Source organism: Serinus canaria, chromosome 2 (assembly GCF_022539315.1).
Source record: "Serinus canaria isolate serCan28SL12 chromosome 2, serCan2020, whole genome shotgun sequence".
In the NCBI taxonomy this organism is placed as follows: Eukaryota; Metazoa; Chordata; class Aves; order Passeriformes; family Fringillidae; genus Serinus; species Serinus canaria.
The window spans coordinates 105,406,916-105,429,006 of NC_066315.1; the positions used below are offsets into that span (position 1 = coordinate 105,406,916).

General features: G+C 39.4%; 1 protein-coding gene across 2 annotated transcripts in view; it reads left to right on the plus strand.

Moving 5' to 3' along the window:
• The first annotated feature begins 651 nt into the window (after window positions 1–651).
• Window positions 652–22,091, plus strand: part of TTC39C (tetratricopeptide repeat domain 39C) — a 36,526-nt gene continuing 15,086 nt past the window's right edge. Inside the window, exons 1-6 of one of the 2 annotated variants that reach the window (XM_009102565.4) lie at window positions 652–858; window positions 11,572–11,620; window positions 13,121–13,249; window positions 14,216–14,330; window positions 17,795–18,149; window positions 19,537–19,705. In XM_009102565.4, the coding sequence (XP_009100813.1) occupies window positions 725–858; window positions 11,572–11,620; window positions 13,121–13,249; window positions 14,216–14,330; window positions 17,795–18,149; window positions 19,537–19,705 (951 nt within the window). In that variant the 5' untranslated portion in view covers window positions 652–724. The remainder of the gene's footprint in view (window positions 859–11,571; window positions 11,621–13,120; window positions 13,250–14,215; window positions 14,331–17,794; window positions 18,150–19,536; window positions 19,706–22,091) is intronic. The other variant, XM_050970295.1, reaches the window with a different exon arrangement.

Genomic DNA, 22,091 nt, shown 5'->3' on the forward strand with positions numbered 1-22,091 from the left:
CACTGAAAGAGTGAGTGGGCACTGGAATCCTCTGCCCAGGGATTCACCACCGTCCTTGGATTTGTTTGAAAAAAGACTGGACGCATTGGTACAGTTTAGTTGATGAGGAGATGTTGGTTGGACTTGATGACCTCAAAGGTCTTTTCTAGCCTAGTTCATTCTGTGATTTTGTGAAAAGGTTCTTCACCCAGAGGGAAGGGGTCACAGCACCAATCCTGCCAGAGTTCAAGAAGCCTTTGGACAATGCCCTCAAGTGCATAGTGAGATTTCTGGGGTGTCTATGCAATGACGGGAGTTGAACGCGAAGACCCCTGTGCATCCCTTCCAAACCAAGACAGTCTATGATTCCGCGAAATGCGGCTGAAGGCTCCGCGGGCACGGCCGTCAGTGCAGCCCGGCCACAGGCGGAGCTGCCCCACAGCCGCTGCGCCCCCGGCCCCTCACCCGGCGCCGGTCCCGCGCCTGCGCGGTCTCGTGGCGGCGCCTGCGCGCTGGGGCGCGGGGCAGTCGCCGCCGCTTTCGGCGCGTTCGCGGGTGCGGAGCCGCTGCGGCAGCACCGAGTTCGCGCCTCCGCGAGCACCGGGCGCTCCCGGCTCGTCCCGCAGGCACGCCGAGGCGGCACAGGGCTGCTCGGGAAGGGGTGGGCGGGTAGGCACTTGGGTAGGTAGGTAGGTAGGTAGTAAGGTAGGGGAGAGTCGGCTGGTCCCGCTGCCTCCTCATCGTCATGGCCGGCTCGGAGCAACGGGAGGACGGGGAAGCGCCGTTGCCCATCGAGGATTCGGAGCTGGCGCTGGCCGGCATCAACATGCTGCTGAACAACGGCTTCCGCGAGTCCGACCAGCTCTTCAAGAAATACAGGTCAGTCCCGGCCGCCCCTCCGCCGCTAGCTCGCCGGGCCCCTTCCCGCGGCGCGGTCCCCTCCGCCCCCGCGGGCGGGAGGTGAGCGGGCGGCGGGGCCGTGGGGCGCGCAGGGGGCCCTGGCGCAGGCAGCCTCGCCCTGCCCGGCCCCTCAGAGCGGCAAGGATCGGTGCTGCCGGTCGCTGCCTCGGTCAGCGCTCTCATGGGGAAGGGACCCGCGTGTTTCACAGAATCACAGAGTGGGTCAGGTTGGAAGGGGCCGCAGTGGGTCATCTGGTCCAACCACCCAGCTCAAGCAGGGTCATCCTGGAGCACATGGCGCAAAATTGTCCCCACACTGTTGCTGAATATCTCCAATGAGGGAGACTCTACAAGCTCTCTGAGCAGTCTGTTCCCATGCAGGGTCACCCACCCACACAGTAAAGAAGCTCCTCTTCATGTTCAGATGGAACTTCTTGTGCATCAATTTGTGCCCATTGTCTCATGTCCTACTGCTTAGAACCACCGGGGAGAGCTTGGTTCCATCCTCTTGACACCCTCCCTTACCCTCCCTTTGGATATTTATACTCATTGACGAGGTCCTCTCTCAGTCATCTCTTCTCAAGGCTGAACAGGCACAACTCCCTCAGCCTTTCCTCGTAAGGGAGGTGTTCCTGTCCCCCAGTTATCCTTGTTGCCCTCTGCTGGACCTGCTTTAGGAGCTCCATATCTCCTTTGTACTCAGGGAGCCAGAACAGGGCACCTCAGATGTGCCCTGAATTCACCAGGGCTGAGTTGAGGGGCAGGATCACATCCCTCATTCTCTGGCACTGCTCTCCCTAATGCATCCCAGGATTCTTGGCTATAAGGGCTCGGGGGTGATGTGTGCTGTGCTGTGGTGGGGGGTGTCTGGCGCCTTGTTGGAGGGATGGAGAAGCGCTGAGCAGGGGTCCCTCGGTAGCGCTGTCTGTCGTGTATGTGTAAACACACACGTGTGGCTGGAGATGTGTCCTGGGGGGTTTTTGCTCTGGTGCTCGTGTGTGGTCTGACGTGGTCTTCAGCGCACAAAATAGATAGCAACAAAAGGTCTGTGAGTGCTGCTGTGATTATCTTTGGGCTGTAAGATTATGTTCATAATCCCCACATACATAATGTCTAGGTTTCTGCATTAAGTAAGCATCTGGTAGGACTGGCATTAGTGCAGCTGTGTAAGTCAGGCTTAAAGAAAAGGTTGCCCCTACCTGTCCTTGCTTCTTTACTTAGGACTAATGTCTTCCTCTTGAGCTTGAGCTGCTGTAATTGTGCAGACATTTTAAATAATTAATATGCACTATCGTGCTGTTGTCTGTATGATTAAAAAAGGCTTTGGTTGACTTAAAATAGAACTTCATAGTGATGATGTATTTAAATCTTGTTTACAGAAAGGATGGTTGGAAGTGGAGTGCAGGGATTGAGATATGTTAAGAACATTCCGCTTAATAACAGCGGCAACGGGATACCACTTTATTGTGTACCTGCAACAGGCTAATATTAATATTAAAAGTGTCATTTTTGTCTCTAGTATATGCTGCTAGGTTACACAAAATACTGTTGTGTAGAACTAACTGGAATATTACAGGTGACAAGCAAGGTCCAGTTCTGCATTCCTCACATGCATAAGCATGAAGTCCACCTCTTAATCCAGCACTGCCAAGACCACCACTAAACCCTGTCTGTAAGTGTCCTGTCTATGTCATGTGAAATTGCACCCTGTGAGTTACTTCTTAAGTATTTGTTTCTTTTGAAGCCCTCAGTTGCTCTGTGTATCTTAGGAACCTGTTGGTTTTGGTTGCGTGCTTTTGTGTTGTGTAGTTTTTTTAAGGTGCCAGTTAAGGAGTATTCAGTGTGGTTTCCTCTCCTTCACTCTTGCTTGTCCTCTGCCATTGCTTTCTCTCAGTAGTGTGAATCTGGAAGTAGTCTAGGAATTCTAAATACATGATGCTTCTTACATTTTAAAGTAGTACTAGGAGTAAAATTGTTAAGATTCCTGTTCTCGAAATGCAGTTTAATCCTCCCTTGAAAGGGTGAATAATAATTTCTTCTGCAAATTTCTCTTGGTCATCTGGAAGATTTTATTACTGAAGATATGTTAAATGCAGAAACTTGCCAATCTTTTTTGCCACATGAAGGCTTTTCTTTGATTTTATCAAGAAATCCCTCTTGAGTTCAGTGTACTTTCTGATTGTGGCTTTTAAATACCCCCTGCAAGGAGTAGATAGGAATCCCTTCATAAGATTGATAGTTTATGGTTCATAAATTGATAATTGCTCTCTTGGGCTGGAGATTTTCAGAGTAATTTAAAAACTTTGTCCTTCATCCCAAAATTTGTAGTGGTTTTCCTCTTGCTGTGAACTAATAAACCCTTATTGAATTGGAGAGAGGATGCAGCAAATTAAGCTCAACTTCCTATCAACCTGAATTCTGGAGACATTTGCAGCGAGGGTCACTTGTTTTTCCCAGGAGTTTTTAGTTCTGTGCTTGTCTTGAATGTGTTCTTTTTGCAAGGACTTAAGCAGTGCTATTATATGTTTGCTTGCATGCAGTCTTAATGAATGTTTTTTTATAGGTCTCTGCTTGGAATTATGCAGTAGGATGGGTTCATCCTAACTGGGGCTGGTAAGCCAAACAGGGAGGGTTTAGAAGGTCTCCATAATGTAATATCAATGTTTGTAGTTAATGGTACTAGAGGTCAAAGATGTCTGATGGCATGCAGCTTTTTAAACTTGATATGAATGTGTGTTGTCTGTATTTCAGGTGACCTTTCTTGTAGAAAGTGTTAATTCTAAAATACTGCCTATGCAGGTGGTTTATATCTTTCAGAAGCTTAACAGTTATTAATGAATTGTAGAAGTGAAGAATGGAGATAGATACTCAGCAAAACTTTCATTTCAGTAGCCACATCACTTAAACCACCTAAAACCATTTCTTAGAAACTGCTGGTTTTGATTCTGCTTTTTGTTACTTCAATTTTAAGTTCATTTTCCACCTGAAAGGTCTTGTGAAGAATTCAAATAATTACTTCTGTATTTATAGGACAATAGGAAACCTTGTCTCTAAAACAGGCAGTTATGTTTTTTCTTTGCTTTTCTGCATTTTTGCATCTTCCAGAAAGTGCTGAGTATTGAACTGGAGTATTCTTTTTCGTTTTGTAGCTTTGAGGATTTCTAAGCATATAAGAAAGAAACTGTCAAAAGAAAGCTGACTGCTGAGCCCAGAATCAGTTATATTAGAAAGCTGTTCATAATGCAGTCCTTGAGGAAGCCAGGTTTGAGATTGAAGCTGTGTTTCATACACATATCCACACCAGTAAAGTCTTGCCTATTAAGAGTGGTGGTATTTTGAAGTTATATGCCATAGAATCATGATTTCTGTGTTGGACATGGGAGAGTGTTATTTTGTGTTCTGGTGGTTACAGCTCAAATGCATATCTATAGAGGATCTGAAGAAGATGAATATTCAGTTGTGTGCCGTACACAACATGTAGTTGAACTTTGTTGACTATCACACTAAAGCACCTAATGATTTGTCAGGTGTTGTTTGGGAATATTGTTGTTTTAAATCATACTTGAGGGAACATAGTAGGGTTTGAAAAATCATGTACATGTAGCATGTATATCTGCATATGCTTTTTCATGCATTTATTTTTTTTTAGAAGTCCAGATCCTTTACCTGCTGGTGGTGATGGCATTTTGATCATTAATCAAATACCAGTGGATGTGGTATTTTTGTAGATCTTTACTAGACAGCACCAATGTCCTTAGTGCTTGTAGTCCTACTAGGTTCCCTCAGAGCTAACTCATATTTGAAACTGACTGAACAGTGCTGACTCTGTCCTAATTCTTATCTGCTAAACTTTTGAGTGTCTGTGGAAGCTGCAAGAGGTGTGGAGGTTAACCAAGGACATAGTCAGTGAAGATGGAGCCCTCAAGCATCAGGATGGTACTGCTTTGGTGAACCACCCTGACACTAGAAGGAATGCTGAACTGGAATATTCTTTTTTCCCTTGTAGCTTTGTGGATTTCTAGACATATAAGAAGGAAAGAAACTGTCAAAAGAACTTTTTTTTTTTGCTGATTCTTCACTTCTTAGGAGCATTTGCAATTCAAAAATGATTTAAAAACTTCCTCCAGCTAAGAGAAGACTGTGTTAAATATAGCCAGGAGTTTTTCACTCAATGTTGACTCACAACGTAAATTGTCAAATCACAGAGTATCCTGAGTTAGAAGGGACTCATCAGGATCAATTCCTTGGACTCCTGGCTCTGCACAGGACAACTCTAAGAATCGCCCTATATGCCTGTGATCATTGTCCAATACACTTTTTGAATTCTGTCAGGCTTGGTGCTGTGACTTCTTCCCTGAGGAGCCTGTTCCAGTGCTCAGGCATCCTCCAGGTGAAAAACCTTTCCCTATACCTAACCTAAACGTCCCCTGATGCAGCTTTGTGCCATTCCCTTGATGCCTGTCACTGGTCTTGAGTGAGAAGAGATCAGTGTCTGCCCCTCCTCTTCCCATCAAGAGGACTGCAGTGAGGTTTCCTCTCTGTCTCCTCCAGTCTGGAGAAGACAAGTGACCTCAGCCACTCTTCATATGACTTCCCCTCAGCACCCTTCACCACCACCTTTGTGGCCCTCCTTTGGATGCTCTCTGATGGCCTTGTGTCTTTCTTATATTGTGGTGCCTAAAACTGCACGGAACATGAGCTGAAGCTGCCCCAGTGCAGAGCCGACAATTGCATCCTTTGACTGGATGACAACTCTGTGCCTGATGCACCCCAGGACACATGGTTAGCCCTCCTGGCTGCCAGGGCATAAATCATAAGATCAGGGCTATTATGTCACAAGAAATCCAACAATCTTCTGTCTCTTACCCAAGGGACATTTGACTCTGCGTGAATGATTTTAACATCTGAGAAGGCTTGGTAAAATTTCCAGCTTCTTAATGGACAGATAAATGGTACAAAATGACAAGTGAAATGTATACAGTAAGGTCATATCCACAGAAGAAATTGAAGATTATATAGAGAAATGTGATTATAAGACAAAATGTGTAAAGGTTTAAAGAATGGGGTTCATGTAGAAAAGCATGACGTTCAGCCTGCTAGGGTAAAGCAGAACATGGAGACCTGGAAGCTGGGGCAAATGGGGAAAAGCTTACTACGGTTCCTTAAAAAACCTGAAATTAATTTAAAGGTAACATGCAACATCATGTGTATTAACAGACACACAAACTTAGTAATGGACCAGAAGTCCATTATGAATAGGCATTTGAACCTCATATTACCAACTTAAAATGCTCTGTGGCTTGAAATACTTTTGACCCAAATGCAAGTTGAGGCAAGGTGACATTAAGCCGGTATTGATCAGTAGGTAGATTATGACCCATGTATAGGCTGTCTAACCACTGCTGCAATTCTTGCTTATACACCTCAGCAAAGGAACCTTAAGAGCAAAACTGAAGTGATTTAGTAGATGCTGCAGCAGCTTCTCTAAAGATAAGGCCAGCAGAGCGGGAGCTGACGTCACTTGGTTGGGCAAAGGATGATAGCATCTGGATTGGCAGCGTGAGAATAAATCATGAGTGCCCTGCTAGCAACCCTGTGTGCTTTTGTTTGTTGCAGCCATGGGCAGAGGAGCAGCTGCTAGATGGATGTATAGAAAAGGGAGTTATTTGTAAGGGAAATGATTTTTAGTAGCAGTATTCTAAATGTGTACCCCAGTGAGGCGAGATTTCATTGCTCAGTGCCAGGCAGAGTAATAGTAATAACGATGCACATAAAACCAACATCGGTTTTCTGGCTATTTGGATAGATTAGAAATATTTTAAGCATTCTGCAGTTTAAACCTTCCAGGAGCTTGGTATGCAGGGATGATCACTTTTGTGGATTTCTTGACAAAGACAGGTGGTGTTGCCAGAGGAAGTGGTAGAAAGGGTAGAAGGAGGTTGAGAGATCTGTGTGTCATATGGAGCAGTATCTGGTGGCTAGAAGTCCAAGGGAGGATGACAGAAAACTAAACTAAAATCTGGGTTTATAACTCAGAGGTTAGGAGTCAGATTTGGAGATGGCAGAAGAGGTGTGATAGTAAGCAGATCTTACTAAATTAATTCTGTGAAAAATGCAAATGCTTTAAAGACTTTTTACTCATGTTAGTGCACCCACTCGTTGATCTGCTGCTTCTGGTAAAATATTTCAGGCTGTTGTGATAGGATAGATACGTTTTTGTTTTAATCTACTTTAGGATTTTTGAGGTATTAAAGAAGTTACATGATGTCAGTTAAGTTGCTGTAGTTGGTTGTGGAAAGTGATTTTGGTACAGGTTGGAGAAAAAAGGTTTTGCTTAAGTCCCCAATTCTGACAGATTTAGGGAGTGCAAGTGGAGAGTTAGTACAAATCTGCTGATATAACTAGCGTGTCTCTCAACTTTGTAACTAGTTTTCAAGTAAAACATACAGTTGAAAATTCTTTTCCTAATCTCCAGTGTTTTGATGTTGTGTGTCTAAAGTTCACAGCTTGAAGTTAGAGCAAAACAATCTCCCATTAATTTGCAGGAGGACAAAACAAATCGGATAAAAACTGTATAGAGCAGGGCCACAGAATTATTTTTATATTCCTGAATTTCTCTTTTGGTTGTGTATTTGTAGTAAAAATAGAAATGTACGCTGAGGTTTCATTTAACAAAACAATTTTGGGCTGATTATGAAATGTAAACTAAACCTAGATCTGATATTTGCAGTTCTCAATGTGATATAATACAGTAATGCTTCCATGACACTTTTATTACCATGGGTATTTCATTTACCGGTATTGGATGAGAGGTGTACATACGTGCCTCTGTCATGTTTGTAGTCTCACAAATAATTTCTAGAACACATTTTAAAATATTCTATGATGGAATAATGACCAAAGGATTTGAATGTTGTTGCAGTAAATTCCTTACCTTTCTTATTCCTTTTTTTAAGATATTCAGTTCCTACTTTGTTTTTGTCATCTAAGTTTATCTGTGAACTTAGATGAATTATGCCATTTTGCTTTATTCTTTCACTTTGTGGACAGAATTAATGAGTTTTGTTTCACCCTGAGCATCATTCTCAGCATGATGGCTGGAATTCTTGATGGACTGTGGTTAAAGTAGCAATGACTAGAAAAACAGTGAGGAAGTGTTGGCAAGTTAATTACATTACTCTAAATTTATACCTGAGCTAGACTGTAGTAGCTTTAGAAGCTGATGTGAAGAAGTGAAACACTGTCTTGGAAACAGCTGTAGGAAAAAGAAAATACTGAGAAGTAATTGATTTGTTTGTTTGTTTTTATGTGCTTCAGTTCTGATGTATTTTTTAATTGTGAAACTGGGCTGTATTATCTCAGCATTATTAAACCAAAGCTTAAAACCCCTGAATGTTATCATCATGTGTGAAAATGGGGCATAGTGGACACCTTTCTATTGAAAGCAAGTTAATACCTTAAATATATGCTATGAAATGAGGCAAATCAGTCAGAGTTTTTTGGGAAAAGCCATGTCTTGTGTAATGCTAGTTTATATGTCTGGAAGAAAGTTCTACTTCAGTGCTCCTAAGTTTTTGGTCTAAGTTTAGTTCCACATGCCAACTTTATTGATATGTAGGACCTTTTACTGTGGTATCTTGTAGTAATGGTGTTAATAACATAGTTTCTTGTAAAAAAGATACCTTCTGAGTCCTAGTTTCCCAGGTGAAGTGCAAACTGTGTTTTACAGAATATGTCTGGAGACTGATGGTTTTTTTTTTCCTTTCATCTTTCAGCTAATTAAAAGTCTTGAGATTTTCTTTACTTAATGGAGGTTATTGCTTTCAAAGTCATGAGGACAACTTGGGTAGTGCATTGTCCCAGTGTTAATTTGTATTCGGTTCCATAGCTCCTGTCAGCGTTGATGCAGCCCTTGGTTTGCTGTTAATATTTTCTCAAGTGCTGCCTCGTTTTTTTGTTTCTTAACAACTTTAGAGTTGTCTGTCAGATAGGATGAAACGTCATGTCTGAAGCTGAAGGTCACTTAGAAGGAGCTTGAGCTTTCTGTGGGATTGTGTTTTTCCCAGAAACCTACTGTCATCCTTAGTCACACGTCAGTTTTTACTGGGACAGTACTGTGCCATTTGAAACTTTTCCTAGATCTCAAGGAAAAGATGACCTTAAACTGTTGAAGAGTTCATCAGTCAACATAATACCCACAAAGACTGAGCACATAACATGGTTGTTATTGAAAATTGTGTTTTAAACACTGAAATTACCTCACTAAATGATCTTCCATAAAGCTGCAATTATAGTTTGTACCCAGTGACTATGTAGGAATGTGCTAGAAGTGTTCCTTATTTTCCTTGGTGATGACACAAACTCTGTGTGGGGGACTCCTACAGTAAAGTTTTGATGTTTTGATTGCCAAACCCCATGGTCTCAACAGAACCATCTCCCAGACACAGGATAATATTATGCATCGTGTTTCCTTGCTTCAGGGTCCTTTTGTGCTACAGCCCATATGTGCTGTAATGGCAATGCTTTTTATAGATTGAGTGAGTGAAACTTCAAAAGAACTGATCTGTGACATTTACCTCATGTATTATAGCTACTGATAATTTCAGAATGGAATAATAAAGTGGCTCTTGATTTTTTTGTTGTTTCATCTATGATCATGGGGGATGAACTGGGAACAGAAGTAGCAATGAGTGTCAAGAGTGCAAGTGTGGAAGCAGTTTTAAAAGGTCAGATGAAAAAGATAAGTATGTACTTGGGGAAAAAACTCAGCTGTACTCAGACAAATATACATTGGAATACTTGGGCAAATTTTCATTGCTTCTGTATATTTTGTACTCTTTAAAGAACAGTTGGCTCTCAACTATAGTTAACTATCTCAGTTTTTAACATTACTGGTTTTTAACCCACCAGAACTGCTTGTGTTCTGTGTAAGTGGGTCTGAGGAAACACAAAAACAAAACATTTGCTTTATTTCTGAGCTTCTTTGAAACGTGATGTAAATGCAACTTCATACTTACAGGCATAAAAACAATCTTTGTGGTGTTGTGCTGATCTGTTCTGCAGTTTTAGATCAGTTGGGTGTTGACAATGCAGGTGTGACCTTGGAATGCGTGGTGAAGGTTGTGCTAGGAGTATGGGAGTATGTACTGGGACTGGCTGCTGGATGGTCCCGCATATCTCATGAGTTGAGAAAGGGATTATGAGGGAGCCATGTGCCCTCTGGAGCAGGAGTTCATGCTGGACGTGCCAGCTGCAGCAAGTGCAGTTTGTGTGGCCGATTGCTGCTGCCCTGTGTAACACAGGTGCTGGGAGAACACAGTTCAGGTACTGAGAAGCAGAGACATTTGCTGGCAGCTGTTCTTTGTTGCCTGCTATCAAAGGGGGAAGTACTCAACCTATTTTTCCTTTGGAAAAAATAATGGGAAAATGTGACAAGTTGTATTGATCTTGCATTTAGGTGTATATACAGAATTGAGCAGTGTGTAGAAAAAGGGCAGGTTTTTCCTGTTACAACATGCTTTGTTTGTCTTCCCTGTTTTTCTTTCTCATTATTCTTGTTTGTGGTCTTGGCTTTTAGATATTTATGCTAAATCAAAAGTGAGAAAAGGTGTGTGGGGGAAGCATTGCTGACTGCTTCTTTTAAAAAAAACAAAGCACCAAACAGCCAAACTACTCTTGTATTGTATAATACAGGTTCGTTACTGGAAATTTGTGTTTTTAGCAATTCACTTCTTTCTCCATGTTTTTCAAATATCTCTGCTATTCTAAAACTCTCATTTAATATAATGCTTGTAGAATAGAGTTGAAAACAAATTGGGTGCTTTGCTGTAGCAATATATCTTTCTGTAGCCCCAATTATACTTCTTAAATCCTGGAAGTTTGTGTTTTTATATGATCTGGCAGCTCACCACTGAACAATGTGAATCACTGGTACCACTGAGGTCCTAATGTTTTTTTTTTTGGTTTTTTTTAAGTGCCTTCTGTGTGGCATTACTGCAGCCTCGTGAAACCTGTCTGATGTATTACCATGGTTTTGGTTGCCTAAATTTTTTGATCTAGCTGTGATTTCACCCATGGGAATAGCCCTGTGAACAGAATAGGTTGAAGCATCTTAAAGCTGATCCACAAAGGGTAGAAAGATATGGATTCTGAGCTTAAAACAAAACAGCTACAAAACTGTAAGCCTTTTAAGAACCTTGTATTACAACAACTTCATTATGTAGTAGATGCATTTTTTTAGTGGGTAGGTTAACTTAAATTCATAGAAACAGTTGGAAATGGGACTCTCTTAATAGAACCAGTTAACATTTGTCTTCTAGGACAAAATCGTAGTGGTGAGTCACAAGAGGAGAGTAGTATTGGCAGATTTTTAATTTTTTGTAGCTTTTTCTTGTGACGTGAACTGAATGCATTTTGATGGGAATGGTTTCTCTTAAAATATGTAGTTAAAATATGCTGCATTGTAATACTGAAAAGTTATTTTTGTAAGATGTATTCAGTATAGTAAAAATATGAAGCTTTTTGGTTTTCTGTTTCCGTTATGTTTTGCAGATATCTTTATAACTTGAAACAAAACACTCACAAAGACTTATTTACAAGCATACAAGCTAAACCCAAGGAATTCAATATGGATCTTTATTACAGGAAATATGTATGTACAAATATAATAACTATTTTTTGTTTTGTTTACAGGAACCATAGCCCATTAATGAGTTTTGGAGCCAGTTTTGTCAGTTTTTTGGTGAGTAGATGAGACCAGAAAGTATACATCTCTTGGGGTCATGGCTGTATGTGCATACATGTGTTCATAATACTCTAATTTTTTTTCTATTTCTGAGACTATTTTTTTCCAAATTTATAAATTAAAAGTAACTGGAGAATGAGGCATTATGCTATGTAGAGCTTGTTTACCCATGTGGTTTAAACAGAAAGTAAAGGTTCTGCTATTCAGCTTAAATGTATTAAATATTTATGTGTTCCATTAACAGAGCCATAATAAAAAGTTCTCTTAAGTGAGCAGTGGAGTTATTTATTTATTTGATTAAAATAAAACTTATGAATGCCTGTTTTTTCTGGTAACTTTTGTTATTGAAGATTTCTCCATCCGTACTTGTAGGTAAAAGTTGTTAATTCAATCCATTCACATTTCTTCCATTTTGGATAGATGAGAACTGAGAATATTGATTTACTAAAAAGTCACAATGAACAAGTTAGGTTTGTTAAATTTTTTTTTTTTTTTAATGTAACTTACTAGGAATTATAATGCCATGTATAAAAACTGAGCAGGTATATTAGAAAGTGTTTGGATCTTGTTTTTAGACTGTCTTTATTCTGACTTCGCTGCTTCATCTTAGATCTCACCAGAAATTATTTATGGTAATACTCTTTTGAAAGACAGAATTTACTATAATATGCCAGAAATACATGATTTGTGAATGAAATAAATATGAATTCTCTCTAGTATGCAATATGGAAAAATACACTGGTTAGGAAAACTCCTGGGGCATATGCTTCCTTTTAAGTTGGTGTGGAGGCGAAAGGAAAGAGAGAATCTCTCAGGCTTGCTTATCTGATTGATAATTGATGTGCTGAACCAGTGCAGCATCAGAGGATCTTGAAAGTATCTTGCTTAGCTGCTGTTCCAAATATAGCAGCAGCACTTGGTGTGCCTGTGTCATTCAGAGCTTTTGTTTAATAAGCTCCAAGAAAAGAAGTTACTTGTCCTGAAATTTTTTTTTCAGTTGGTTCAGCAGTAGTTTGAGTCAGATGTGGTTTCTTTTTCTTTTTACCTATGGAGGGACTGTGGCTATTATTTTGAAGAATTTAATAGGTGCTTTTTGTTAGTAACTTTGAGGGCCTATTATTTATATGAATGAATAAAAACAGATACCTGTACAGATGCAAATCATGCCTTACATAACAAAAATTAAAAATGAATTATAGGATTTTTTCTTCTGCTTAAATTTATCTGACAGTGCATTTAGTTTGACTATAAATGCAGTCTAAGATGGAGGTTTTCCCTTAGTGTGTTCTGAGTTCATTGTCTTGAGATCTTGGTAAAGATCTCAATTTTCTAGTTTGGTGTTTCTTTGTTAGAAGTGTTTGCACTGATGTATATGTATTACTACTTCAGTTTAAAATGTTTAATTGTCTGTTTTTTATGAAAATTTTTAGTATCCTACAGCTTTTGTAGAAATAAAAGTATTTGTGGTTTTTATCAAATGTGCTTGGTTTTTAATAGAATGCCATGATGACATTTGAAGAGGAGAAAATGCAACTGGCATGTGATGACTTAAAGGCTACTGAGAAACTTTGTGAAAGTGAAGAAGCTGGAGTTATAGAAACAATCAAGAATAAAATTAAAAAGAATGTAAGAACATAATTTATGTATTGAGTAAATTTTTCTGGAAACTTCCTTTCTGTCCTCTTTGTATCTTGAAAAGGTGATTTTTGGTATGTGAAGAGCCATTGAGATTAATAACAGATTTGGAAGTTTAGTCAAATATTTTACTTGTATTTCCTAATTATTCTAAAATACTTAGTCTCAGGTGAGTGAAGTGTCTTCTAAAATGTCAGGTTTTGTTGATGTTAGTAATTGTTTCCTGAACATGCAAATTTATGACCTACTGAAATTATTTTGGGAAGCTGGTAAGTCTGTGTAATTCAGGCTAACTTTGATTCATCCATACTCTAGTAATGTTCAAAAGTTGTGATGTTGAGGCTGCAGATTGCTGAGAGCCAGGCATATTCCTAGGGAATTTTCCTTCCTTTTTTAGATTTTTCATTCTGAATAATAAAGGAAGAATAAAGCATGGAGATTCAGAACAAGTTAAAGTAGTTGTGTAGAAGCATCCAGTGAGCAGCCTGCCAAGTGTGACACAGCAGAAAAAGAAGCCATTTCTCTTCAGTGTTTAGTTTGCTAGGTGAAAAGTGTTGAACCTGTTGTACTTAACTCTGCTCTTAAAAGGCGCTGTATTTACCCTGCCACTTGTCATACACCCTTTTTTGTGCTCTTCCTGTCTAATATATGTTAATCATGTCTTATGTGTTTAGTAATAATTAAATAAAATTTAAATCTGTTATGACAATTTGTAGAACCTTGGGGAAAATAACTGGTAGTGTATGTGTAAAATTTCTCTGTTAAGGAGGATTTTGCTTGATAATCTGTCTGAGAAATTTTAGTGTAGTTTTGAACTTCAAAATGCTGAGTTATTTTAGTAGCAATACTGCCACTTGCAGTTAATTTTGTATTTTTTAATTTCTCAGATTTAAACAAGTATCGTGGATTATCTTCATTGATATTTTACTGTGCTTTCTGTTTGTATATTCCAAACAGGTTGATGGACGAAAATCTCCCCTATCCATGATAGATCGTCTGCAAAGACAAATAATTGTAGCAGACTGTCAAGTCTACTTGGCTGTGCTCTCATTTGTAAAACAAGAGTTATCAGGTGTGCTGTGGCTTTCATGTTTAGATATATTTTAACATGTCTCTTTTGTAAAACTTGATCATAAAATAATTGTATGACTTTCAGTAAAAATAATTGTTCTCTAAGCACAGTTCTATTTGAAGCATTCTAAGACTGGTACAAAGGTATTCCGCCTTTGTGTAGGTAGTGGTGAAAAATGAGATGGATTGCTGCAAATTATGGCATTTTTTCTTTTTCCATACCAATAATTATATTCAATTGGTTCTCCTTAGACAAGTTTACTTGTTATCTTAGAGGTGTTGGAGAAGTTGGGACGGAGATGGGTAGCATCTGTGTGCTTTGTGGCCTGCAAGATAAAAGAGGCTATTAAATCCAGGCCACTGGGAAAATCCTGATGTTCCATATGTATTCCGTTCATGACAATTCAGGGAGGTGACAAAGTGCCAATGAAAGCAATTTTAAATGAATGTGCTGAACATGAAACTGCTGAATCAGTTCTTACTCTCTGGTCACCAGAGTGTGTCCTTGCATGCCAAAGAGGGTAGTCCTGTCGTGTTGGATACAAACCCTTCCTTTCAACTGCAGAGCTGTTTCTGATTTTTTCTTACATTCCTGCATCTCTTGCACAATCTTAAAACATCCTTTTATCTGTAAGTTTGTAGAAACTGTGGTCAAGGTCATATAGTAAGTGGAAGCATATCTCAGGTTTCTACCAAATCAATGAAGACCAAGAGATGGCAGACAGACCAAACTCTGCTGATCAGCTGCAAGGAAATGGGGAAATAACGTTCAGATTATTTAAAATAACACTTATATTTTTCAGTCAAAGATATAATGCATTCTGCGATGTGCAGACTTGTTTCAAGTTATGGCATCAAGAATATGTTTGGTTCTTGTCAGCAGAAATTCAGGAGATATTTCTGTCTACTTTATGTGTTGTGTTGCAGAAGAGTTTTCTTGCTATTTTTGATGCAGTTCTGGAGTTTTGTTAGTGGTGGTTATTTTTTTCCCTCCCTCTTGAAGCTTTTTTCCCTTGTTTCAATATGTATTCTGCAGCTGCATAACTGGGTTGGATGCTGTAACTGAAGGTGGTGTCTGTTCCCTTTCTCTCCTGTCTGCAGCTCAGAGAGCTGAAGTGGGTAGTAGAGAATTGCAGAACATGCTGTATATTTGGGTTATTCTATTGAGCAAAAAATACACCTGAAGTCTTTAGTTAAAATTCCAAGCAGTTAAATGCTACCTCAGTGACTGCTAGTTACTGACATTGCTGAGCTATTGGATCCATTATTTTGTGGTTTTAAGTATATTGTCTTTCTGTTTATGTCTATACATTCTTTGTTTTTATCATATTTCTGCACAGAAATAGCAACCAGATTATTGAAATGAGTTTAATTTCATGAAAAAAACCCCAGGAAACAAATATTTCTGATTGGTGGATGGGAGAAAATTTCCTTGTGTTTTTCTTCCTGGAACAGTTTGACAAGAAGCATATGATGCCACGCAAGTTGGTTTCTCACATGCTTAACACATTTTATATTTTCTTTTACACCCCCGTGGATGTATTAGAAATAGTTTCATCATAAAGTTGTTGCCAGACCAAGTGACATTAGCTTCTCCTGGCAATACTGAACTACCATCTCTTAGTGTTTACCACAGCTGTCATGGATCTGACTACTTTCATGTTGGGAAATCAACTCAGTGATTTGTCTGGATTTAACTTCTACATCTAAAAAGTCAGAAATTCTTTGTTTTAATTTGTTATATTATTTTATACTGGTATATCAATATCATATAAATTATGGTTATGCTGTGTTAGTGAACTGTTAATGACAGCTCACCAATGGAAGCAAAGTGTAAAACTGTACCTTTTTTTCCACCATACCACATCTTTTCCATTTCGTGCTTGCATTGGAACACAGTGGTTAGCTCTGGGCAGAATCATTATCTGTAGGATAGGTGAAATGTGGGTTTTTCTTATTACCTGTGTGCTACACTGCTGTTCATAGTTGAGTGAGCATTCAACTTGTGGTGAACCGCATAACTTTTAAGGTATGCTGTGCAGCCAAAAAATGACCTAATTGCTTAAAATGGGAGTCATGTTTGTCTTGTAATGCAACTGAATCAAGGTTAAAGGGGGCTTCATTTTTTCTTCTAATTCTTCAATCATCTCAAGAGAGAGGATTCATTGTTTATTTTTTTTAGTACTTCCAAGTTCATGTTGACAGAACCCTTCTGTCATAACTGAGAATTCAAATTTTACAGTCTTTTTCAGTACAGTTTTTTAAGACTGTCAAACTAGCTTCATGCCCACTTCATATAACAAGAATCCAAAAAGGCAGTCTTGTCTGTGATGTTACTTTCTCTAGAAATGTTGGGCTTTTTTTGTGATTTGGAAGGGGTTTTGTCAAAGGCATCAAAGGCTTTTATAGAGCTGTTTGGTATTAATAGCATCTTGCTTTTCTTTGACACACCCCACCTGTTATAATCTAATTTTGGCATTAGTTATAACACTGATCTTTGCAAATCTGGCTATATTTGTTTAGAACACTGCTGCTTAAAACATGTTTTTCTTATATTTTTAGTTAGTCTTTGTCACTGCAGTGCCTCACTCTCAGGGCCCTGTCACAGCCAAAATGCTGGTGTCTGTTTTTACAGCTGATGTGTGCAAGGATATTCCCCATTTGTTTCATGTTTAACACTTATTATTAGAGGGTGTGCTTATAACAAAGATGATTGCTGTGTAAATAGGCAAATTGAACATCTTCCTCTTTTGATGTCAGGCCTTTCTTTACCCTGCTGTAAAGATCACAGACTGAGAATGCTGTCATTCTTAAACAAGAATGCTCAAAACCATTTCTAAGGAATTTCTAGGGAAATTCAGGTACCCACATTGCTTTTGAAATTCAGGAAGTTAGGCAACTGAAAAATACTTTGAAACCATGTAATTTTTGTGTGGGTTTTCTTTTCCTTAATTGTAGGGCACTGTGTTCATGCGAAGGGCAGGGTAGTAACAATATACTGAAAATCTTACTGTCTAACCCAAAAGAAAAGGCTTTTCTTTGTATTTTCCCATCAACTGTGTTTTAACACAATTTGGGCTTAAGACAGGAGGTGTAATCTCTTCTGAGTTGTGCTTCTCTCTGTTTGCTAGGCAGGTGTGTCATTTGCACCCTGTAGTGGAGCAAAATCCATCACTAAGTTCTTTGATTGCTCTCTTTCTCTCTGACAGCTGTATTGCCTCATTGCTGACCGGACCTGCCTTTGTGTTGTGTTCTGCTGTGGTTGTACACACTGAACTTCATACTGCCTACTGTGCAGGACCTCTCTGAGGGAGCAGTGGCTATTACAAAATCCTTTATTCACTAAGTTGTTGCAAATAGAGAGAGCATCTTGGGCTTGGAAAAAAGCATTTACTACTTAGGATGTTCCGCTTCTGAAATACGTCCTTGAAGTATTTCTTTCTTCCTTGATTTTTTTTTTTTTAGCATACATAAAAGGTGGGTGGATACTCCGAAAAGCCTGGAAAATTTACAATAAGTGCTATACGGACATTAATACACTTCAGGAAATGTATCAGAAGAAAACAACTCAGGAATCCTTGACTTCTGATGCTGCAAATGATAATCATATTGCTGCAGAAGGTGTAACGGAGGATTCGCTAAACAGACTGAAAGGTGCTGTTAGCTTTGGATATGGACTTTTTCATCTTTGCATATCCATGGTGCCCCCAAACCTGCTCAAAATCATCAACCTGCTGGGTTTTCCTGGAGACCGCCTACAGGGGCTTTCCTCACTGATGTATGCAAGTGAAAGTAAGGACATGAAGGCCCCTTTAGCTACGTGAGTAGCTATATTGAAATGCTTTGGTAGATAACTTAGTACTAAAAGTAAGTAACTGGGAAAAAGTCAAAACCAAAAAGTCATGTTGCTTTAAAGGAAACAACAGCAGGTAAAATAAACTAGTAGTTCGTTGTTTAACATACCATGGTTTAGGGAATTCATCACTCACTAATGTATGAGATCTCTGCTGTTAATTATTTACATGTATTTGGGGTTTGGGTCAGTATTTTTCTGTATTCTTCAGTACCTGCAGTTCTAATGTCCCGTAATTTAAATGCCAGCAGAGTAAATAAAAACTCCCCCTGAAGGCTGTGTGAATTTACCTGAGTTACATTCTCTGCTGTGGAGAGCATACTACTTACTATGAGTCACTGGTCTCATTTAGACATTTTTTCTTACTACTAACACAAAACATTTTCAGTTGTTTTAATTTTTTTGTTTGTTTTAGCATCTCAGTAAAAAGAGATGTTCATTGTAGTATTTTTATGAGAGTATTTTTTGTGTACTCGTTTTCCCAAGACTTCATACTGTGCTCAGGTCTTTTCAAGAGCTGTAGGATTGGCCAGACTTAATTTAAACTGCCCTCATAAATGGCTTTATTATTCCATTATCTAAAAATTAATGCTTTTATTACTGGACCTACTGCAGGTACAATCAGGTGTTAATTTTGAAACGTGACAGTAGAGCTGAAGTCTCTTCTACTTCAGGAGAAGAATTGGGATTCTGTTTATTTCAGAAAGCTTAGGATTAAATATTCCTGTTGATCTTCCTCCTTTCTGGGGGAGGAAAATTATATATTTGGGGAATGTTTCCTCCTTGAGATAGTCTTGGAAATCTTTGTGCTCTGCCTTTGTTTCCAGGAGTGATGTAGATCATGTAAATATCTACCCTTCTGAACAAGGGATGTATTTCTTTTTCACATTGATTTTGGGAGTGCTGCTTTTGTGTGTTCAGTGGTTTTTGTTGATTTTTGTCAGGGCTCTTTTTGTTGTTTGGTTTTGGGGTTTTTGTTTGCTTTGCATTTTATTTGGTTTGGCTTTTTTTTTGTTTCCCTCTCTAGTAAAGAGTTAGTTTTCAAAGTATTATTGTGGATTTTTCTTTTCTAAAATCTACTGAGATCTAAAGGCTCAACTGCTTTCATGCTATGAGCTCAGTTGTTTCTTTGCCTTTGTGTAATGTGCTCTGAATTGTGTGTTCAGGTGCAGTTTAGGAGTACGTTGATGTATGGCAGTAGTATTGTGTTTAAAGTATAAAGCCAGATTGTATAATACATGATTCATATCTATCTTTGTGTTCCAGAATAATTTAAAAGTTTGTCTGTGTAGAATGTTATCCTTAAATTTCTGTTTACAAGCTGTAATCCTTTTTACTCTGACATTTCTTTTAGATTAGCTCTGTTGTGGTACCACACAGTTGTTCGTCCCTTTTTTGCCCTTGATGGCAGCGATAACAAGGCAGGATTGAAGGAGGCAAAAGAAATTCTTGCCAAAAAAGAATCTGCATATCCAAATTCTTCTCTGTTCATGTTCTTCAAGGGAAGGATACAGCGATTAGAGGTATTGCACGCTTTCATCCTTTAGACCGATTTTTTCCTCCTGATCGTTACTTACATTTTTCTGATGTGAATGAACTGTGCAAGCTTCAGCAGATTGTGACTAAAGATGCAGATACATGGAAAGATAAGAAAGATTGGATTAAGTTCTTCCTAGTTTCAAGTTCACATGCAGTCCTTGCTCTTCCACTGCATCTATCTGAATTAACGACATTTTGAAATTATTTTTCGGCTACTTGATACTTCTGCAACTCTCTGCTAAAAGGAAGTGCATTTGGCCACTCGAATTTCTTGAGCTATTTCAGTTTTGCTTGTCAAGCTAAAATTGAGTATTATCTGCTGAGTACATATATTTATCTTCCTCTCTGTTTTATGCATTGTTCATATACTGCTAATTCTCTGCAGTAGTTTCCCTTAAATAACTATTTTGCTTTTCAGAGGTCACACCAGGATGTTTTCTGTTACTAAGGGTGAGCTTTGACCTGAGCAGAAATGTGTTCGCTGAAAATGTGTTTGTGAGTGCTATTGCAAAGCATTATTCAAACACTGCAGCAGCCTTGTGGATTTTGGCTGAGTTGTTCTCAAAGAATCTGTTTGAAGTACTACTCAAGTCCTAGCTGCTGCTTTTATCAGACCAGAATATTTTCTGAGCAATTACATGAGCCAGAAAACCTGACACAAAAGCAGAAGCCCAGAATGTTCAAACCCTTCATGTCAACATTATAATTACAAGAACTAATTGAGATGTTGATATTGGTGGTCATTCTTTGCTAGATTTGCAGCTAAGTCTTTCAGATGTAGCTCAGTATTTTCAGAGAGGTAGTAAAAGAGCAGAGGAACAGGCTTCAGTGCCCTTTCAGATTTGCAGGCATATTCCTGCATGGGATTTGAATGTTGATTTTTTTTTTTTTTTTTTTGCTGTCTTTTTAAAAGCAGTGGTGCATTTTGGAAATTACATTGTCACAGGCAAGTTGTCACTCTTGGGAAAGTATTGCTGTTGCCTGAGTAGGAAAGACCTTGGTGGGTTTTATTCATTTATATGCCTATTCCATTCTTATGGTAAAACTCAAATTTGTTGGGAATAACTACACAATGAATGCAGGGTATAACTTAGTATTTTAATGTAGTGAGGAATAAAATTCAGATGATTCTTCTGACTTTCAGGGCAAGTTATGGCAAAAGTCTAAACATAAGTTGTTAATAAATTGAATGTATGTGTAAAGAAAGAGAATATATTTGGGATAAGCGTCAGTCAGTTTTGTGTAGTCAGTCCCTATCTGGAGAACTGTAATATTTCAAAGGAGAGCTGTTTTTAATGCACTGTATGGTACTGCACTGCACTAATGCACTCTATAATACACTCCAGATGCTGTGTGGAGATAGTGAAGTTTAGCTCCAAGTGAATGGAGACAGTGTGGCCATGTTAACTAAGTTAGTTAGCTCAGGCAGGCAGAATGCTGTGCATTATGCTGTGCAGCCATGCCCTTAGTCAGCAAAAAGCTTTTTGGTTGCTGACAGGAATTAAAATGTTCCTTTGCCATTCATGTGTGTGTTTTCTTGAGAGCTTTTCCATTCAGCAGCCTCTTCCCCCTTCCCCCATGATGCCTTTGGTCTGAGTGGTGCTCAGTCACAGAGGTTTTGCAGTGTCTGAATGTTTCAGTTGAAGTGTCTTGGGTTCTTCTGGATTTTGGTAGCACTTTTCTAGCTTAATTTGCTTAAATGCTGTTGGCATAATAGTGAAGGAGGGAATGTGACTGGTGGCAATGGCATGGGGAGCTGCACTGGGTTTCTGCACAACACACTTGTGCTTTCATGTGTCCTGAATCTGGGTGTTGGTCTTACAAGCATCCACTGCATATTAGTATATCCAGCAGGGCCAGTGACTGTGTTCCCTGTGAGGGGTCACTGGTGAGGCCTCAGCTCAAGTAGTGTCCAGTGCTGGGCCCCTCAATTCAAGATAGACATTGAGGTTGTTGCTCTGTCCAAAGAAGGGCAACACAGCTGGTGGAGGGTCTGGAGCATGAGTCTTTGAGGAGCAGCTGAGAGAGCTGGGATTGTTCAGTCTGGAGTAGGGGAGGCTCAGGGGTGACCTTATCACTCTCTACAACTGCCTGAAAGGAGGATGTAGCCAGGTGGGGATCAAGCCCTTCTCCCAGGCAGTGAGCAATAGGACGAGGGACATGGCCTCAAGTAAGCTAGGGGATGTTCAAGCTGGAGATAAGGAGTAATTTATTCACAGAAGGGGTTGTTAAGCTTTGGAACAAACTGTGCAGAGAGGTGGTGGCATTACTGTCCCTGAAGGTATTCAAGAAATGACTGGATGAGGTTCTTAGTGCTGTGGTTTAGTTGACAAGGTGGTGATTGGTCAAAAGTTGGGCTGATCTTGGAGG